The 20,655-nt window shown below is 40.9% G+C and overlaps 2 protein-coding genes across 5 annotated transcripts in view; one reads left to right on the plus strand and one right to left on the minus strand.

Annotated features, from left to right (window-relative positions):
- TMEM209 (transmembrane protein 209) overlaps positions 1 to 1,045 on the minus strand; it is a 46,369-nt gene extending 45,324 nt beyond the window's left edge. The window contains exon 1 of one of the 4 annotated variants that reach the window (XM_060196555.1): positions 944 to 1,045. Coding sequence is in view for 2 of the 4 variants with exons in the window: in XM_060196556.1 (XP_060052539.1) it covers positions 55 to 117 (63 nt within the window). In the remaining 2 variants the exon portion in view is untranslated. Of the gene's footprint in view, positions 1 to 54; positions 178 to 212; positions 333 to 943 lie in introns of those variants that run through there. The other 3 variants (XM_060196557.1, XM_060196556.1, XM_060196558.1) reach the window with 3 other exon arrangements.
- A 2,292-nt stretch (positions 1,046 to 3,337) lies between these two features.
- On the plus strand, positions 3,338 to 13,447 carry SSMEM1 (serine rich single-pass membrane protein 1). Its single transcript, XM_007524200.3, has 3 exons — positions 3,338 to 4,364; positions 11,084 to 11,135; positions 12,570 to 13,447. Exons 1-3 carry the CDS (start codon positions 4,182 to 4,184, stop codon positions 13,061 to 13,063), a joined length of 729 nt encoding a protein of 242 aa, XP_007524262.1. The 5' UTR covers positions 3,338 to 4,181; the 3' UTR covers positions 13,064 to 13,447.
- Positions 13,448 to 20,655: the final 7,208 nt, after the last annotated feature.

Here is a 20,655-nt window from a genome sequence, read left to right on the forward strand (position 1 = left end):
CCTCACCACTCCCCCAAGCCGGGGGCTTCCCTTCCTGCCTGGCCCAGCACAAACTTTATCAAATCCTGTTGCTTCTTTCCTCCCTTCCACTATGTAGTGGGACAACTGGCTAAACATATCCCTTTGGCAGAGCCCTCTGCAAACCCGAGAGCAAGGAGCTCCCACAGCCCGCGTGGACTCCAGGAAGCACAAAAATGACCCCGAAAACGCACCATGTTCTTCGACCGGAAGCCGCGGGCTCGCGCCACTATCTACAGCGCATGCGCGGAGCCCAGCACTAAGGTGAAGACGCCCGAGCCCGGCGGAGGTTGCAGTTACCGGAAGAACGAGATGAACTTTTCTCGCGAGAAGAGGAGTTGGACGGGGGCGGGGAAGAAGAGGAATTGGAAGCGTTACCAAGGCAACAGCTGGGCTTTGTGGCTCGCGCTCTAGGAGCATCAAAATTCAGGCCAGGTTCTAAACCCGCAAATGAAAAGTAGTAATTATAACAAACCGAACCTCTATGCAGTCATATCGTTTTCGCTTCAATTAGTGACATTTATGGACTCCTATTTTGAAGCAGATTTCATTAACCCGGGTGGCTAATTGTAGGATGCAGAGAAATGGGTAATGTGTCCCTACACCCTCAGCCATGACAAAGCATTTTTCACACCACTTTGTTAAACACAACAGTCAAAATGTTCTGACCCACTGTAACATCGGAGCGAAGAGGGTGTAGCAATAACAAGAAAACTCAAAATGTGGCTTTTTGTTGTTGCTAACGTTGCAAGTGGTTTTGAAGGGGGGGGCACTTTCCCTGCATATTCATTATAAGAATTTATCATTTCTAGGGAAAGGTCCACCTGGGAATTCGGTTTGGTTTATTGAACAAATACAAACGCTTATGATGTTCCACTGAGACAAAGTAAGAGGTGGGGCTCAGCTCTGGGCGGGGCAGGTGCACCTGGATGACATGTCGGTGAGGAGAGGCCTGGCGAGCCCAGAGAAGATGGGAAGGGTCCAGTCTTGACTCCTTGTGAGCTTTATGAAGGAAGAGATGCGAATTTAAAGTCCACTTCCAATGCCTAGACTGCTGGGGCTGGGGGCCCATCCTTGGGGATGTAGAGATGTTAGCCCCTAAGAAAAACACCACACTAGGTAATGATTGGCTACTGGATTATTACATCATTTCTGTACCAATGACCCAAAATTTTCCTAAAATTCCCCTAAGTTCCCAGAGAAGGAAATGAGGTCTCCTCATGGTCTTGTTTAGTAATGAGAATCTGCACATGGGGTTATGTCCTTAAAGATCTTTTTTTTTTTTTCAAGTGGAATTTATTAGTTTTTAATTATTTTATTGAGAGAAATGTTGATTTCTAAGACTTTTGTTATGAATGTACAGCCTCATACCTTCCCTAGATGCCAGCAGTTCACACCCTCCACCAGCTTGCTACCCATCTCCAACGTAGCACACGGGTCTACCGCTATAACAACCCCCACCTCCCTATTTTGTAGTTGTTGAATCTGCTGCAATAGATCATAGCCAAATGAAAATTTCACCCATTATCTTCCTTTTCTCTGTTTCTTAAGTCCTACCTATGAATGAGATCATCTGAAAATTGTCTTTCTCTTGGTTTGTTTCATTTAACATGATTCCTTCAAGTTCTATCCAAGTTGTAACAACAGAGATAATGTCAGCATTTCTTACAGCTTGGTATTCCATTGTGTATATATACTACAAGTTTCTTTCTTTCTTTCTTTCTTTCTTTTTTTTTTTTTTTTGCCTCCAGGGTTATTGCTGGGGCTGGGTGCCTGCACTACCAATCCACGGCTCCTGGAGGCCATTTTTTCCCCCTTTTGTTGCCCTTGTTGTTGTAGCCTTGTTGTGGTTATTATTGTTGTTGGATAGGACAGAGAGATATGGAGAGAGGAGAGGAAGACAGAGAAGGGGAGAGAAAAATAGACACCTGCAGACCTGCTTCACCGCCTGTGAAGCGACCCCCCTGCAGGTGGGGAGCCAAGGGCTCGAACCGGATCCTAAGCTGGTCCTTGTGCTTGGCGCCACCTGCGCTTAACCGGCTGCGCTACTGCCCGACCCCCAATACTACAAGTTTCTTAACCTAAAGTGGGATTTATACACACACCATTTAGATTGCCTTAGCAATAATGATGTTTTGTTCTAGTTTCTTTTTATTTAGAGATGAACTTAAGACTTGTTCAAGATGGGGGAGCTGGGCGATAGCTCAGAGGGTTAGGCACACATGACATAAGGATGCCGGTTCGAGCCCCCAACTCCCCAGCCGCAGAGGAGTCTTTTCGCAAGCTGTGAAGCAGGTCTGCAGGTGTCTTATCTTTCTCTCTCTCACTGTCTTCCCCTCTTGTCTCCATTTCTCTCTATCCTATCCAACAACAATAGCTATGACAACAATAACAACTAGAACAAGCACAACAACAAGGGCAACAAAATGGGAAAAATGGCCTCCAGGAGCAGTGGATACCTAGTGCAGGTACCCAGCCCCTGGAGGCAAAAAAAAAAGAAAAGTTCCAGATGTAAGCATTCAATGAATAGTAAAAATTAGAGTGCCAGTTTCTTCCCCACTTAATATTTCTTTCCTAAGAAGGAATTGTATATATGTAGATAGTTGATGTCACAATGGACACACATTTTCTTTATATTATAGTTTATAAACCATCATATATTTATTCCTTAAAGGGAAATCTACCACTGCCCAAATTTGATATACGCTTGGCACTATGTATATTTGTTTGCTAACAGGATACTTTATACCACAGATTGGCTTAAACAACAAAAATGTGTTTTATAGTTTTGGAAGGTGGAAGTTCAAGATCAAGATGCTTCTAGGTTTGTTGCTCTTGAGGCCCATTCGCTTAGCTTGCAGATGATGACCTTCTGTGTCCACAAGTAACCTTGCTTTCTGTGCTCACACATCTCTGGTGTCCCTCCATCTTCTTACTCTTCTTCTTCTTTTTTTTTTCTCCATCTTCTTTTAAAGACATCAATTTTATTTTATTTATTTATATTTTTTAAAAAAACATTTTTTAAATTTTATTTATTGATTCATGAGAAATGATAGAAGAGAGAGAAAGAACTAGACATCACTCTGGCACATGTGCTACAGGGGATTGAACTCAGGACCCCAAGCTTGAGAGTCCAATGCCTTATCCACTGTGCTACCTCCTGGACCACGACATCAATTTTATTGAATTAGATTCTATCCTTATGTACTCACTTATCCTTATATACCTATTTAAAGGCCTTACCCGGAAATAGGATGAAACTGTGTGTTAAGAGTGTCAATATAGGGAGTCGGGCTGTAGTGCAGTGGGTTAAGCGCAGGTGGCGCAAAGCACAAGGACCGGCATAAGGATTCCCGGTTCGAACCCCGGCTCCCCACCTGCAGGGGAGTCGCTTCACAGGCAGTGAAGCAGGTCTGCAGGTGTCTATCTTTCTCTCCTCCTCTCTGTCTTCCCCTCCTCTCTCCATTTCTCTCTGTCCTATCCAACAATAATAACTACAACAATAAAACAACAAGGGCAACAAAAGGGAATAAATAAATAAAGTAAATATTTAAAAAAAAAAAAAGAGTGTCAATATAGACATATTGGAGAGCAATTCAGCCTAACACATTAGAACTGTGCAGATTTATAAGTCATGATACATTGATCCATATAAAAGATGAAAGAAAGCACTCGGGCGGGGAGACAGCATAATGGTTATGCAAACAGACTCTCATGCCTGAGGCTCCTAAGTCCCAGGTTCAATCCCCCCCGCACCACTATAAGCCTGAGCTGAGCCGTGCTCTGGTGTTTCTCTCTCTCTGCATCTCTCTCAAAAAAAAAAAAAAAAAAAAAACCGAAAGAAAGCACTCAATGTACACCTCAGAGCCTTAGATATTAAAGACATGACACTGCGTTATTTCCAAGAATTAGGTGGTGGTCATGGGGGGTAGTAAAGCAGAACAATACTGAGGCATGGGGGAAATCGATGTTTATAGAAGTCACTTAGCCAGTGCTCCTCAAAATCTAGAAATTCAGGAAGGATGTGTCAGTTCTGTCACAGTTATTGAAGTGTATGTCATAATAGGTTGCCAAGGAAGTTGTCATACATGTGTAGTGAAGGACCTCCCTGTCATCTTCCTCCCTTTGAGCATGTTTGATTGTTTTCAAAGCAAGAACCTATCATGGGAGACCTCTTGTCCTTATTTTGGGAGGTGGATCCTCCTCCTATGCCTTTAACTTTTCCTATTCCAAATCAGGACTATGAATGCCAGAAGGATGACTCTTGTGGCACAATAGGGAACTTCCTGCTTTGGTATTTTGTCATTATATTGGTCCTGATGCTCTTATCTCGGGCTACTGTCTGGGTAAGCTGTCCTTTTCCATTTTAAAATAATATTTGTATTAAAAGATTGTCCAGAATGTAAATTTACTTTACTGTGATAAATTTAGTGTTTTAAAAAAATATTTATTTATTTATTTATTTATTTCCCTTTTGTTGTCCTTGGTGTTTTTATTGTTGTAGTTATTATTGTTGTCGTTATTGATGTCATCGTTGTTGGATAGGACAGACAGAAATCAAGAGAGGAGGGGAAGACATAGAGGGGGAGAGAAAGACACCTGCAGACCTATTTCACCGCTTGTGAAGTGACTCCCCTGTAGGTGGGATCCTCACACAGGTCCTTGTGCTTTGTGCCACATGCGCTTAACCCTCTGCACTACTCCTAACTCCCAAATTTAGTATTTTTTAAAAAGTTTGTTTTGTTTAGGGATGTGATTCAGTGATGGAGCATGTGCTTTGCACCTGTGGGGCCCTGGTCATGATCCCTAGCACCACAACAAATAAATTAAAGCTATTTTTATATTTTATAAGCTATCCTTTTCCATTTTAAAATAATACTTGTGTTTTTATTTTATTTTATTTATTTATTCCCTTTTGTTGCCCTTGTTATTTTATTGTTGTAGTTATTATTGTTGTTGTCGTTGTTGGATAGGACAGAGAGAAATGGAGAGAGGAGGGAAAGACAGAGAGGAGGAGAGAAAGATAGACACCTGCAGACCTGTTTCACCGCCTGTGAAGCGACTCCCCTGCAGGTGGGGAGCCGGGGTTCGAACCGGGATCCTTATGCTGGTCCTTGTGCTTTGCGCCACCTGCGCTTAACCTGCTGCGCTACAGCCCGACTCCCAATACTTGTGTTTTAAAAGATTGTCCAGCATGTAAATTTACTTTACTGTGATAAATTTAGTGTTTTTTAATATTCATTTACTTTCCTTTTTGTTGCCCTTGTTTTTTATTGTTGTTGTAGTTATTATTGTTTAATTTTTTTTTTTTTACTTATTCCCTTTTTTGTTGTTGTTGCCCTTGTTTTTATTGTTGTTGTTATTGATGTTGTCGTTGTTGGATAGGACAGAGGGAAATGGAGAGAGGAGGGGAAAACAGAGAGAGGGAGAGAAAGATAGACACCTGCAGACCTGCTTCACCGCCTGTGAAGTGACTCCCCTGCAGGTGGGGAGTCAGGGGCTCGAACAGGCATCTTTTAGGCTGGTCCTTGAGCTTTGTGCCACGTGCGCTTAACCCGCTGCGCTACCGCCTGACTCCCTGTTTTATAGTTTTAAAAACACATTTTATTGGTTTATTGGATAGATTCAGAATTTGAGAGGGGACAGGTATATAGAGAAGGAAACAGAGACATCCGCAGCACTATTTTACTGCTTGTGAAGCTTTCCCTTTGTAGGTGGAAACCAGGGGACTGAACCTGGGGTCTTTGCGCATTGTAACATGTGCACTCTACTGATAGCACCACCACCCATCTCCTTAGTTTTACAGTTTTAAAAATAATCAGTCTCATTCTAGAGACTCTAAATGTATAGAAAAGGGTGGAGAAGAAACTTAGAATTACTATAATCCTGTTTCTTACAAATGAGCACTGTTAACATGGCGTTTGTTCCAGTTTTCTACCTTTCTCTATTCCATTACATCTCTTTATATCTTGCTATTTTTGATATGACATGACTGCCATTATATTGCATATATATTCTTTCTAAAAATATTTTATTTACTGACTTTAATGAGAGAGATACAGAGAGAAAGATACAGAAAGAGTGAGACCAGAGCAATTCTCAGCTCTGGCTTACGGTGGTGCTAGGGATTGAACCTGGGACCTCCGAGCTTCAAGCATTATTATTATTATTATTATTATTATTATTATTATTATTATTATTATTTTTAGGCAGAGCACAGCTCAGCTCTGGCTGATGGTGGTATGGGGGACTGAACCTGGGACTTTGAAGTCTCAGGCAGGAGAATCTCTTTGCATAACCATTAATATGCTTTCTATATTTTCTCTCTCTCTCTCTCTCTCCCTAACACATTTAAAACTTCACATTCTACTGTAATACTTCTCCAAATTTTCTTATCAGCATTCTTACTGATTGTTCAATTTTCTGTCTTGTGGCTGCCCCATAACCAATCTGCAATTTTAAGACATTTAGACTGTTTGCAGTTAATCTATATGCTTTGTAGTGCTGGGATAAACTTCCCTACTGGTAATGACCTTTACATTTCTTTTGTAGCCACACATTCTAGTCAAAGATACAAAAGTAGTCTTTATAGGATATGTGTTGTGGGAGTCAGGTTTTTCTAGAATAAGGGAATAAATACACTCTGCACAGAAGCAGATGCAGAATTAAACTAAACAGAACTAGTTAACCATTTTCCACCACCTACCCATCTTCTTAGGAGTGAAATAGCCCAATTTATCAAGACTCTGATACTCCAAGATATTATGAGTAACTGAACTCTTAGAAAATGCTGACATGAGATCCTTGCTAGCCATTAATACCAGGATGATGATTAATCAAACCACCCATCATTTAGTATTACAGCCAGAGCGCTGGGCTGGCAGTGGTCAGCTAGGCTGAGTGCTATATCAGCTCTAAATGGAGAGGAGGAGGTTTGTTATGTCTATGCCAGCTGGATTCCATTATAATAATCAAAGACTCTTCCCCTCACCACCTCCCCCTGCAAGAAGAAGTTTCATCTAAAGTTTAAATGCTTCTTAAGGTAGATACTTTGCCAAAAGGAGATTTAGCAGAGCGATAGCTTATGTACATGTCTTACACTCTCGAGCTAAGTATATTGAATTTGTCTGACCTGGCAAGAAATGCTACTTTAGAAAATTAACAAAAAAATTGAAATTGATTCTTGGCAATTTTATCATGAAGACCACGAAAGAGGTATAAACCATTCCATGGCTCCTTTGCTTGCATCAGCTTTTGGAAGTCATAGAGCCTGAGCTTCAAGGACCTTAAGAGAGTGTATGGTCCAGTCTCCTGTTTGTGGGCAAGTCAGACATCACTGTTCCTCCTCTTTTAGTGATAAGAAATTGATAAAGACATCAAGCCGCTTTTCCAATGTCACATTAGTACTAAGTGAAGGCGGAAGGAAAGAGACCCAAACTTCCTGCCATCTTATTTGTTTGCTTCAAAGCAGAGTTTGAAATGTTGAATCAAAACTAGTCAGTACTGATCAAAACCTGCACTATCTTAGAGGTTTCTCCTTTCACGTTGTGCCCTCGTGGCAGCTACAATGGGCTGAGTTGCTGTGGCTGAAGGGGCTGAAGGGTCCCAGATTTGAAATCTGAGAACCATATGAGAACTAGTTAAGGAGGATAGAATTTTCCTGTCACTTTGAACTTGATTTTTCTCTGCAAAACTATTTTTGAAAAGCTTTCTTTAAGCCCTTTGTAAAAAAAAAAAAAAAAGAAAAGAAAAAGAAAGAATGGAAAGCCTTATTTACAAATCTTGAAGTAATGGTAAACCATGATGGAAATGTGGTGGTAATTATCCTCAAACTTAAAACACACTGATTGCCATTGGATTTGCCACTTTGTAAGATGTTTATGTATTTGTCTAGTGTCAATTCAGACTGCCAAGACTGGTATCCCCCCCCACCCCCACGGGTTCATCTTTTTTTTTTTTTTTAATTTAGATAGAGAAGCAGAGAGATTGAAAGAGACCACAGCACTGAAGCATCTTTCAATAAGTACTTTGGGGCTGAGCTCAAACCTGGGTCACACACATGGATGAGCAGAGCACTATCCAAGTGAGCTGTTTTGCCTCCCTACTCCTTGCTTTACATATGTGGGAGCTGAGCCCAGGGAGGGGTGTTAAGTGTCTTGGTGACATATCAGTATAGTTGGCTAGCTGCAGAAAGAATAAGATAGATATAACCCAGCTTTCTCCAGGAAGCTATTCTATCTCTCAGGTCAGGTACTGCTGCTGTTTTTACTCACTGAGTCATCTACAGAGGCACTTAATAAAATGCTTCCAGTAAGCACAGCTCATTGGATTTCACTTAGGTAGACGTAAAATCTTTTTTGTGCTTATATTCTGATCTGACATCAAATCAAATATGGATGCTTTCTATGAGATGGTAGACACTTGATAAGTGTCTTCATACATGTTTCTGACTCTATTACAAAGATATGCATTACAGAAAATATAGAAGTTGAAAGAAAGTAGGAATAGTGAAATAAAGCCACTCCATAATACATAGAAAGCTAACTATGTGTGGTCGGGAAGGTGGTGCAACGGATAAAGCACTGGACTTTCAAGTGTGAGGTCCCAAGTTCAATCCCCGGCAGAACATGTACCAGTGTGATGTCTGGTTCTTTCTCTCTTTCTCCTCCTATCTTTCTCATGAGTAAATAAATAAAATGTTAAAAAAAAAAGAAAGTCAACTATTAGTTTTTAGGTTATTAAATTCATATAATAATAATAACTATGCATTTTAAATTTAGAGTATTTAAGACTCATCAAAAATCATTTAAAATTTTTATCTTAAAAAGCAGAGTCCTAAAAAGGATTCTACTCCCAAGATTTTCAGAGAATGCTTTCCATAACCCAGAAACTAACACAACAGTTCATGAAAGGTATTCGCCTACCATTCTGGAGATTAGATATTTAAAGGGAATGGGCTAAGCAGAGTAGACTGAAATTACAAATACCCAAGTATGGCACTTGAAACCTAAAGAAAAATTGATTTTCTGCATCAAATAATTCCCCCCTAATTGTAGACAATTTTAAAAATTAGGGGGAAAAAGATCACTGCTTTACCACTCAAAGCCAGTCAATGCTAATGCCATGTACATTTCTTCAAGTCTTTCTGGCTTTTCATATTTCTAATTTGTAATCACACTGCATATGCAAAATTACATTTTGTTTTTAGCATAATGTCACATATTTACTTCTCATGGTATGACACTATAATAATTTCACAACTATGTTATATCTGATTGCCTGATTGTACCACAATTTACTTAATCACTGGCTACTTTTGAATCATGTCTTTTATATTATCCTAATTAGACTGTGATGAACATTTCTGTGCACAGAGTATTCTGAGATATTTCCTGGTGATGCATTCCCAAAAAGAATTTTTATGTGTCAAAAGTGTTATGAATATTTCTAAAGTTTTGACAACATTCTGAAAGAATTGCTTTTTATTTGTATCTTCTGGAAAAGCCATTTTAATTACCAAAGAGTGGAACATTTATCTGGAAAATAAGACAAATACATTTTTATGAAATGTTGGGACATAAAAATCTTAAAATGAAGCTATTCAAGAAAAAATTCATTTCTTGCACATGTCACACTGACAACCAATATACTACAGTTGCATTTTGGAGGATAGTTTCTGATAATTTTTTTTAATTTTTGAGAGAGAGAGAGAGAGAGAGGGAAAGATCAGAGCACACTACTCAGCTCTGGCTTATAGTGATGCCAGGAAGTGAACCTGGGACCTTAGAGGCTCAGGTTTGAAAATCTTTGCATAACCATTATTCTGTCTCCCCAGCCAGTTTCTGGTACTTTTAGGAGTTTTTAAATCTTAAAAAATTTAAATTTTAAAAGTTAAAGACCTTAAAAATTATTATAATGTGACTTAATAAAATTTTCTCTAAAAAATAATTTAAAACTAATCCTAGTATTACCAAACTTGGTTTAAAAATGATACTTCTTCCCTCGGCTCCCCACCTGCAGGGAAGTCGCTTCACAAGTGGTAAAGCAGGTCTACAGGTGTCTATCTTTCTCTCCCTCTCTCTGTCTTACCCTCTTCTCTCCATTTCTCTCTGTCCTATCTATCCAACAATGAAGACAGACAACAATAATAACTACAACAATAGAACAACAAGGACAACAAAAAGGAAATAAATAAATAAATATTTAAAAAATTATACTTCTAAAAAAAGATACTTCTATATAATGTGAATACAAGAAAACCTTATAACCTATAGTTCTTCATCAGTATTATTTTCTCTAAAGTCTTAGCTTCATTTGCATGGTTCAGAACATTTGGTACATTCTGTTTTCAAAGCCTGGCCTCCTGATAGATATTAAAAATAGGATCACTAGTATAGGAACTGAATGTTTTTATCTTATTTATTTATTTTCCCTTTTGTTGCCCTTGTTTTTTTTTTTACTGTTGTAGTTATTATTGTTGTAGTTACTGATGTTGTCATTGTTGGATAGGACAGAGAGAACTGGAGAGAGGAGGGGAAGACAGAGAGGGGGAGAGAAAGATAGACACCTGCAGACCTGCTTCACCGCTGTGAAGCGACTTCCCTGTAGGTGAAGAGCTGGGGGCTTGAACCGGGATCCTTAGGTGCGTCCTTGCGCTTTGCGCCACATGCGCTTAACCCACTGCGCTACCACCGGATTTCCTGTTTTTATCTTTTGCTGTTGTTTTTTTTCCTTTTTTTTTGTTTTAATAGAAGGCAGAGAGGCAGCGACCACAACACCAAAGCGTCCTTCACTGCAGCAGAAGCTAGGCTTGAACCTGGACTATATACATGTGCAAAGCAGTACACTATCCAAGTGAGCTACTTTGCTGGCCCAAAGCAGAATGAATTGGACTGCATTGAATGTTTAAGTCATTGCCAAAGGCTCTAGGTTAATATTGTTTCTTGAAAAGTGAATATGAGTGAGTAATAACTACCTGAGGTCATTATTACTAATCTGTATTTCTTTTCTTTTCTTTCTTTATTTTATTTTTATTTTTTTTTACTAATCTGTGTTTCTGAAACAGATATCTGAGAAAAAGGATGACGACAGTGGGACAAGCACTTCAGTAAGTAAAGGTGAGAGCCCAGCCATTGTGGCATTGGACCAAGATGAGAGAATAATACAAGGAGTGTGGAAGGCTGAGAATGTTATAGTACTCCCATTAATTATGGTGGCCCATTGGATGAGCTCCTTTCTTTAGAGAGGAGAGCTAAACTGCTTTAGCAGAAACGCTAGAGGCTATTGGTAGGCAGAGCTCAAGTTCTCTTTTCATCTTCATTTTTCTCCCTTCACACATCTTGTCTTTTACACTCCTTCATTGTTTGCATTACTACCAGACTTAGTAATTTTATATTAAATTGTTTTCAGTAACCTATAGCTGGTTACTCATTGGTAAAAAATTATACACACACACACACACACACACACACACAAAAGGAGAGACAACTGGCTCTTCAAAAAATGTGTGTGTGTGTGTGTCCAGGATCTCATAGATGCAAAGCATCCACTCTACTGCTGAGCTACATCCCTGCCACCATCTACATAGCTTCTTTAAAATTTACTTGGGGAGATAGCATAATGGTTGTGCAAAAGACTTTATGCCTAAGCCTGTAAGGTCCCAGGTTCAACTCCCAGCACCAAGAGTGTTTTTGGGTACTATTCACTCAAGTAGTTATGTGTAATCTGTTTTAGAAATATGCCTTCCGTTGCTTTTTTACCCATTTCTTTCAACAAAATGATAGACCAAGCTCTTAGTGTGTTGTATGTTCATTTTCACTCCACCAAAATTCACTTCACTGAATGTGGGGTTGGGTAGAGATGTGGTGTCACACATTATTACTAGTATTTCCATTATGCAGATAGAACAGTCACAAACAGCTTCAAGAGCATGCATTATAATAGGATAATTAAGATGAGATTAGTTTTGGCTATTATGTTCTCTTTGTGCTAAATTGACTTAATGGTAAGTTTGTATAATTGAATTTTTTTTTTACTAATGGTTGTGCTAAACAATCATCTGGCAAAATCACTGAAAATCTAACAATGAGAAAATAAAAGAGAGAATTTAGTAATCAGTGTTTATGAGCTGACTGGTACAAGTCAACTTCAGTACATCATAGTATAAAGAAAAAATCTCTTTAGTCTCCTGCAACCCAAATCACATTCACAAACACACTTGAATTTTTTAAGACTTCAAGATAAAGGAAAAAGAGTCCTTCCCTGGGAAAGTCTTAGGTTCACAGAACTTCAAAAGCAATATGTCAAATATCTCTCTGACCTTCTGGTCTTCAGGAGATTTGGTATAAGTACTGGAAAATGCAGTCAGATACCAATACTTGTGAGAAAAAAAGTGGAGAAAATAGTGACTTGGTTAATTCATAGTCTTCCTTAGATAATATGAAATCGTCTACGGCCATACCACCCTGAACACGCCCCATCTCGTCTGATAATATGAAATCACAGTAATCAAGCATGTGCCTAACTTGTTGGTTTGTTTTATTGGTTATCAGCCAGCAAAGACTCTTCTTGTAAGCGACCAAACAAGTCCAGTGCCTGGAACTTTTTGCAAATCATGAGAAAAGAAAAGCTAGGCCATCTGACTCCTGTCACTGAGTCAGAAGTGGCATTAGTCAGTGCCTATCTTCAGCAGAAACGAGCCCGGCGCCATTTTCAGTTCAACCAGGTGAATCCACCACAACATGACAGCGACACCACTGAGTGTGACAGTGAAGAATCCAACTCAGGAGCCTCCTCGTGGAAGGAGAGTGAAAGTGAACACCTCCCATCACCAGCCAGTATTAAGAGAAAAGCAGCACAGATGCAGAGGAATCTGGGAAATTACCAGGTCAAAGAAAGGCCTTGTCTCCATTGCAAAGCCATGAGAACCAATGAATGGTTGACACGCCATTTCCTTCAAACCACTTCAGCCACAACCCCAATGAAAGGAGGCATTCAGGAGGAACATTCTGCACTTGGTAGCCACACAAAATTCAGCAAATATTGAATTTTATCAAGTCCTTACCTTGTTTGAAGCCAAATGAAAGAGATAAAGAAAACACACACACACACACAAACTCCCTCTCTCTCTGTCTCTCTCTCTATCTGTCTGTCTCTCTCTCTCTCATCAGAACTCCAGGTGAGAAGGCTTCGACAAGAAAGTCTCTCTCCAAACAATCAAAACATACTTGGAACCCAAGAGGTTAAATTTCAGATAATCCTTTGTCCAAAAAACGGACAAGTGAATTTATTTATGTCACCATTGGAATATCAACTATCTGCACCCACTATAATTTCTTAATTCAAAAGAGCACAAGACAGATACTTTATGCTTTGAGTGTATGCATTTTGTTTGTGTCTGTAACACAAATAAAGGCACTCCTTAAATATATACATACGTCTATATATGTATATATATTCATATTTCTGTTCAGAAACCACGGACATTCATATCTTGTGATTATCTGACTGACTGAATTAGGTGAGTGGGATCGTGAAATACAATTGGCTTGTATTCTCTAGGCTCATCTGTTCAGATTCTACCTGAACTGTGTTTTCTAGGGGGTGATGAAGTGGAGAATGAGCTTCAGAACCTGGACTGAGACCTGACTTCTAGAATATTCCAGGGAGGGGTGAGGTAGGGAAGCTGGGCTGTAAATTGCCTATAGTAATGGTCCAGAGGCCATGGCCAGTGGCAAAGAGAAAACTAGTCTGATAGTTGCCTAAAATACTACGGGGTGGGGGTTGACTTTATTCACATCTATCGTAACTGCTCAAATCAATTGAAACTAGCCTCCATTTAAAACACAGCACCTAAGGCAAGGCATTTCTGAGTGAGAAGGGACTTTGGCGAAGCCTTACTCAAATATGGTCAGAAAGAGAGTCTTTGTCACCCAGGCCTAATTGGGGTTGGGTCTTACCATTTGGAGGAGACCTCATGGGGCAGTGGGAATTCAAGTAGTCCTAAGTAGATGACTGGGTAGAATGGAATTCATTCTCCAGATGAAGGGTAGAATCCCATCTGGGACATAAAATAAAGCCAGATCCCAGCAAGTAGGGTTATCCAGGACAAGATAAGCACTAGGAGCCCTGCCACAAATTTAAAAGCAGGGATTAAGTCTTGGGAAAGGTCTTAGACATAGTATACAGTAGAGTCTTTACACTAATACTAAGCACTGAACCTACTGTGGGAACTGGAGTGAGATGGGATAGTTATGACATAGGGCTCCGGCATCACTCTTGATAGTGGCAGGCTCTTTAGTCTGCTTGCAACAAAGTATGTGGCATGATGGTGGAGGGGAGCACTGTGGAACACACATTAGAACTACCCCTGTGGGTTGGCTGTAGCACAGTGGGTTAGGCACACATGGCACAAAATTTGAGGACCCGTGTAAGAATACCGGTTTGAGCCCCCAGCTCCCTACCTGCAGGGGTGGGGGTGGGGTCGCTTCACAAGCGGTGAAGCAGGTCTGCAGGTGTGTATCTTTCTCTTCCCCTCTCTGTCTTCCCCATCTCTCTCCATTTCTCTCTGTCCTATCTGGCAACAACAACATCAATAGCAGTAATAATAATTACAACAATGATAAAAACAAGGGCAACAAAAAAGGAAAATAAATACAAAAAAAAAAAAACAACCCCAAAACTATCCTAATGTGTGGGGTGGTGTTCTTGACTTCACTGGTTGGAGTCTGTCTTACTCAAGTGGCCTCAGGACTGAAATAGGTCTCAGGCTGTGAGTGCAAAGCAGGACAGCTTCAGGACTTAGCTCGACCCTTAGATTTTCTGTGAAGACTTGCTGTACTCCTATACACCCTCTTCCACCCTGTCACCTCTGGCAGCACTCACAGCCCACTCCCTTAGGTGCCAGTATCTTAAAAAGTTCTCTATTGGGGGTGGGGCAGTAGCACAGTGGGTTAAGCACACGTGGCGCAAAGCGCAAGGACCAGAGTAAGGATACGGGTTCGAGCCCCCAGCTCCCCACCTGCAGAGGAGTCGTTTTATAGGCGGTAAAGCAGGTCTGGAGGTGTCTGTCTTTCTCTCCCCCTCTCTGTCTTCCCCTCCTCTCTCTATTTCTCTCTGTCCTATCCAACAATGATGACATCAGTAACAACAACAATAATGACTACAACGATAAAACAAGGGCAACAAAAGGGGGAAAATGGCCTCCTGGAGCAGTGGATTTGTGGTACAGGCACTGAGCCCCAGCAATAACCCTGGAGGCAAAAAAAAGTTCTCTATCTCAGCACCCTTAATATTTTAATGTTGTTGTGGTGGTCTGGTGTCGGGCTGCACCGCGGAGAAGAGAGTGGACGTCCAGAGCAAAGGGGTACACAAATCTTTATTATAGGATGGGGGGGGGTTTGGTTCAGACCACATGGAGCCAGCTGGCAATGGCCGTCCCCACTACCTGACCACGGGGGGAAAGAAGGGGGCGAGATCTGAGAGAGGGGGAGCTGAGAGCCCAGAGAGAGAGAGGGGGGAGGTGAGGGGGCTTTTTATTGAGCGACAACCAGGGGTGACGTGTGGGGCCAGGATTGGTTGAAGGGGGCACTGCTAGGATTTTGCGGGGTGTAGAAAAACCTGGGGGCGGAGACTGCATCAGAATAATTCCTCAGCAACATCTCCTCCTATCCCTTTATATCTAAATGGACACAGTAAAGAAAAATGGAATGGAGCAGGCTTAAATGTTTTTAAGGAATGCCGTGCTCAGGTGGTAAGATGTAGGACTTTCTGTGGAGGAGGGAAGGCTTAAATGGCTGCCAACCTTGTGAGATTTATGCGTCCTCCTGTGCTCAACCCCTCTTTAGAGAGAGAGACTTACCTGGAGAGACTCATCTCATAGGTAAGCGCAGCTTGCTCAACCATCTCTTCACAATATCTCTACATCTTTTCTATCTTACTATCTAGTAATAGCATAAGATGTTCAAAGTCTGTAAAAGACTATCATGGAGCAGAAACCTTTTGGGCATAAACCTAAATGATATAACAAAACAGGAAGGGACAAGTAGGGGAGTAGTAAAAGCCCGGCTAGCTCAGTCAGTAGAGCATGAGACTCTTAATCTCAGGGTCATGGGTTTGTGCCCCACGTTGGGCACCAGATGTTGTTGCGGCAGTCTGGTGTCGGGCGGCACTGCGGAGAAGAGAGTGGACGTCCAGAGCAAAGGGGTACACAAATCTTTATTATAGGATGGGGGGGGGTTGTTCAGACCACATGGAGCCAGCCGGCAATGGCTGTCCCCACTACCTGACCACAGGGGGAGAGAAGGGAGCGAGATCTGAGAGAGGGGGAGCTGAGAGCCCAGAGAGGGGGGGGTGAGGGGGCTTTTTATTGAGCGACAACCAGGGGTGACGTGTGGGGCCAGGATTGGTTGAAGGGGGCACTGTTAGGATTTTGCGGGGTGTAGAAAAACCTGGGGGCGGAGACTGCATCAGAATAATTCCTCAGCAATATTTTAATGAATGCATTTGTTTGCAGGTCTATCTATCCACCCTCAAAGGTAGGATTCATCATCTGTCTTTGTATCTCTATGATCCAGCACAGTACCAGACAGCACAACAGATAAATGATGCATTGGAATCAATATACAACGAGATTCATGAATACAAAAGAGGAGCTGGGGAGAGCAGAGGCAGATAAAGCAACCCAGAGACTAATATCTAAAACTGAGTCACTGTTTCTTATTCTTCTAGCTTGATCTGACTGAGATGCTTAAGTCATCTAAATAGCACCCAAACACCAGTGTCTGCCCCCCCCAAGAAAAAAAAAAGAACCACAAAAAGCAAACAAAAACCTTAAGATAATAGTAAGTTGCAGAGACAGGATTTAGATTCAAGTCATTTGGCTCCAGAATTTGGTCTCTTTTAATTACTACTGTCTTAGTTTCTTTGATCTTGGATTCTCTGCAGATGGGAGATTCTCATTTCTTTTTTTTTTTAATTTACTTTTATCTTTATTTATTGGATAGAGACATCCAGAAATGGAGAGGGAAGGAGGTAATAGGGAAGGGAGAGAGACAGAGAGACACCTGCAACACTGCTTTACCACTTGCAAGGCTTTCCCCTTGCAGGAGGGGACCAGGGGCTCAAACCTGGATGTTTGAGCGTTGTAGCATGTGTGCTCCAGATGTGCCATTACCCAGCCTCAGATTCTAGTTTCAAGGTAAGCTAGGCATAGTAAAAATGATGTTCAAGCAGAAATGGTCTCACTAGGAAAAGTAGACTGAAGGCTGTTTTCCAGAAAACAGAAGACCCATTCATGCTCTAAATGCCTTGCTTATGGATCTAGATTATAGACCAGTGATGCTATTATTTGAGGAGTCATAATGAAAACTGCTGGTTTTCATGGTCTTATCTGTGGGGCTAGAGGAGATCATAGTTGGGATGGCAAATGACTGCTTGTAGGAAGAGTCAAAGTTAAGTTGGGCCCCTGGAGCTGTAGTATATTGGGAGGGTATCTAAAACCAAGGAGAGAACCAAGGGGTAGACAGCACAGTAGGGCGTGGAGCAAAAGTATGACCAGTCACCTTGGTACTAGATTACTGAATGAATAGCAGAATGGGTGAGGTGGGAAACAGTTCATGTGACTAGAACTACCAGTGCTAGTTATTTGAGAAGTTTTTTAATTCAGATTCAGTTGTGGGTAAGTTCTTTTTTTTCAGTCTTTTCTGGCTAAGAAGTGACTTTGAGCAATTTTTCATGTCTGTTGACCTTTCACATGTATTCTTTGGTGAAGTCTCTGTACATATTCTCTCCCCATTTTTGAATTTTTTTTTTTTTTGCTGAGTTTGGTGAGCTCTTTATAATTTTGATTGTTAGTCTTTTATGTCTGATGTATGACATGAGCTTGAAGGAATTGTGTTAAGTGAGTTAAGCCAAAAAGAAGATGAATACTGAACGATCTTACTCATAGGCAAAACCCAAGGAAGGCCAGAAAGGGAATAGACAAGGTAAAACTTTGATTAGGTTTGGTGCATTACACCAAAGCAAAGGATGCTGAGGGGGGAAGGATGGGAGGGGTTTGCAGTGTCCTGGTGCATAGTAGTGGAGGGGAGCCAAATTGACTGTGATAGTGTTTTTGCAGACACCTATTATGGGAGAGATGTGAAATTCTATCCATTTGTCAACAACTGTATAGTAAACTATTAACTGCCCCCCCCCAATAAAATGAAAAGAAAGAAGAAAGGAAGGAAAAATGGGAGGACAGAAGGACAGAAGGAAAGGAAAGAAGGAAAGAAAAAGAAAGCTCATGGCAGCTTCATATGCTTTCTTTACTGCTCCTCTTTCTTTCATGAAGGGATACTATCTCCCAACTGTGTCTAGAGTTCTGTTTGAAAACGGCAATCCCTTAATAGATTGTGAGATCAATTTAGTGTGCTGTGACTTGCTGTTGTTAAAGAAATAACTAGAGAGCACAGCATTGGGACAAATGTTGCTTTTGTCTCAGTGCATGTGCGCTGAACTGCAGTGCAAAATGGGTTTCTTCTTAGGGTGAGACTAAAAGAGAAAGGGAGAAAGAAGAGAAAGAAAGTTAAAAAAGAAAGAAAGGAAGAAAAAGAAGAGGTCTTGCTCTCGAGTTTTTCTTTGGAGATCTTTCTGTATCAGCTAGCCGTCCCACTCTGCTCGTGAAGGCAGTTGTCATTCCCTGAATTCCTGATCCTCGCCTGGCTGGTAATTAGCAAATCTTCACTCATACTATAGGATGGACCAACTGTTTAGATGAGTGAAAAGCCTGAATTACATTATACTCCTTTAAAAGAACTCCAGGTTGATTATTTCCAAATTGAGTCAATGGAAGCAAGCTAACCAACAGTTGCCCCAGTACACCGGGGTGGGTTTTTGCGTTGGTGAATAGACAAGAGTAATTTGTAATTGACATTTCAAAGAAACCTTCGAAACAGGCCAGCCTTTGTTTAAATCATAATTACCCTGTTTGTATGTAAAAGGATACTTCTAAAGCTTTTCAAAACAACTGGTCCTTTTAAGTAGATAATTATTCCCCCTTCCAATCTTGTTTACACTATTCAGAACTCCAGTGAGCTCTCTCTCTCTCTCTCTCTCTCTTCTCTCTCTCTCTCTTTGTGTGTGTGTTCGGAGATAGTACAAAGGTTAACTTCAGCCAGCCCTTCCTCAAATTATCACAAATTCCCAATTAGTGAATTCTAAACAGGGTTTCCCTGTAACAATATACCAAAAGACTTGGATGATGTGTTCTTTATTGCTTTGAATACCGTCTGACAAGTTTCCAAGGACTGGGCCACCTGGATATTCTCTATCTGTCAGGAACATGTGGTCAGAGAGGTGCATGGTAGGATAAGGGGAATACAAATCAGGCAGTGATTCACTCAGAGACCAAAGAGAGAAAATGCTTAAACAAAACAAAGCAAAACCAACTAACTAAACTAAATAACCCATTATCTATTGCAAAGCAACAGAACATAAAACTATTGGCATTTTTTGTTGGAAAGAAGAGCTGGGTATCACATAGAAATTAATAGCACTACAGATGAAAATAGGCCGCTCTTTTAGATTATAAGTTCTTAGAGTAGCCTAAACAGTTGGTAGAGGAAAAATGCATTATGAAAAAAAGTATACATTCTTTTTTCTTTTTCTTTTTTTTTAAGTGCTTCTTTCTCATGATTTTCCACTCAGCACACAAAGGAAATTAATGCGCAAAACAAAACAATTTATTTCTTTTTGAAACAAAGATTTCTAGAATCCTGGGTAATGCCCCCCCCCCCTTTCTTTTCTTTCCAGACCTTATCTTTTGTCTTCTGAGTTTGGCCTCTTTCACAGATGCTTCCTTGAGCTGCCTTATTTCCAGGGCCTGTTGCCCATAAAGGTCTTTGTTGATTGGGGCCCACTGTCACCAAGAAGTTTCATGTGTTCAAAATCTTGATTTAGCAGTGAGAACATCAGGCAGGGAGCCAACTCTGTTACTAATTAGTATAAATCAAAAGGGTGGGGGGTGAGGTGGGGGAGATAAAAACCAGGTCCCCTTGGAAGGGTCTGTGGCCCCGGGTAAGATTGACTAAAATTGACTGGCAGGTCAGAGAGTTGAGAAAGAAACAAAAGGGCTTAAAGAAATGCCACTTGGGACCTTGGTTTTTTTCTCTTTTTCTTTCTCTTTCTTTTCTCTGATTGTACCCCTTCAGATGCAGAAAGAGTATACATGGACAGGTCTCTGTATTGTTCCATTGTTTCCCTTCCCAAACAGGATTTAGAGCTAGGCCCCAATTGTCTGCCCTTAACCACTGTGGTGTCCTGTCATCGCTGGTGAGTGAGTAGTTGATACAAAGGTCTTTGAGCTAATTCTGGAAAGGAGGGACTGGCATTCTGAGAAAAGTTTCTTCAGTCTTAAGGAAGATCCCACACAAGCAAGAATTAGTCCCTGTCTGGTGGGTTATGTGGACTCTGCACATGATGACTATGTAGAGGAACTAAATCTGCCATCCCTATGTATGTCTGCAGCAAAAGGTTAATTTCATAGAAGATATTGTGAATGTAGAGTGGAGGTGAGCTTTGAGATAAAGCATGGAGCAGGCAGAACTTGAGTCCACATGCCTTAGTTTCACTGTGTCCTCTTTGGGGTGGGTCACCTTT

The sequence above is a fragment of the Erinaceus europaeus genome, chromosome 8 (genome assembly GCF_950295315.1).
Source record: "Erinaceus europaeus chromosome 8, mEriEur2.1, whole genome shotgun sequence".
Classification (NCBI taxonomy): Eukaryota; Metazoa; Chordata; class Mammalia; order Eulipotyphla; family Erinaceidae; genus Erinaceus; species Erinaceus europaeus.

Bases quoted from the DNA above. Each gene is read 5' to 3' on its own strand.
- SSMEM1 (XM_007524200.3), top strand. From the start codon at position 4,182: ATGGGAGACCTCTTGTCCTTATTTTGGGAGGTGGATCCTCCTCCTATG. The intron at 4,365-11,083 runs GTAAGCTGTCCT...TTTCTGAAACAG, and splicing joins TATCTCGGGCTACTGTCTGG to ATATCTGAGAAAAAGGATGA. The intron at 11,136-12,569 runs GTGAGAGCCCAG...ATTGGTTATCAG, and splicing joins AAGCACTTCAGTAAGTAAAG to CCAGCAAAGACTCTTCTTGT.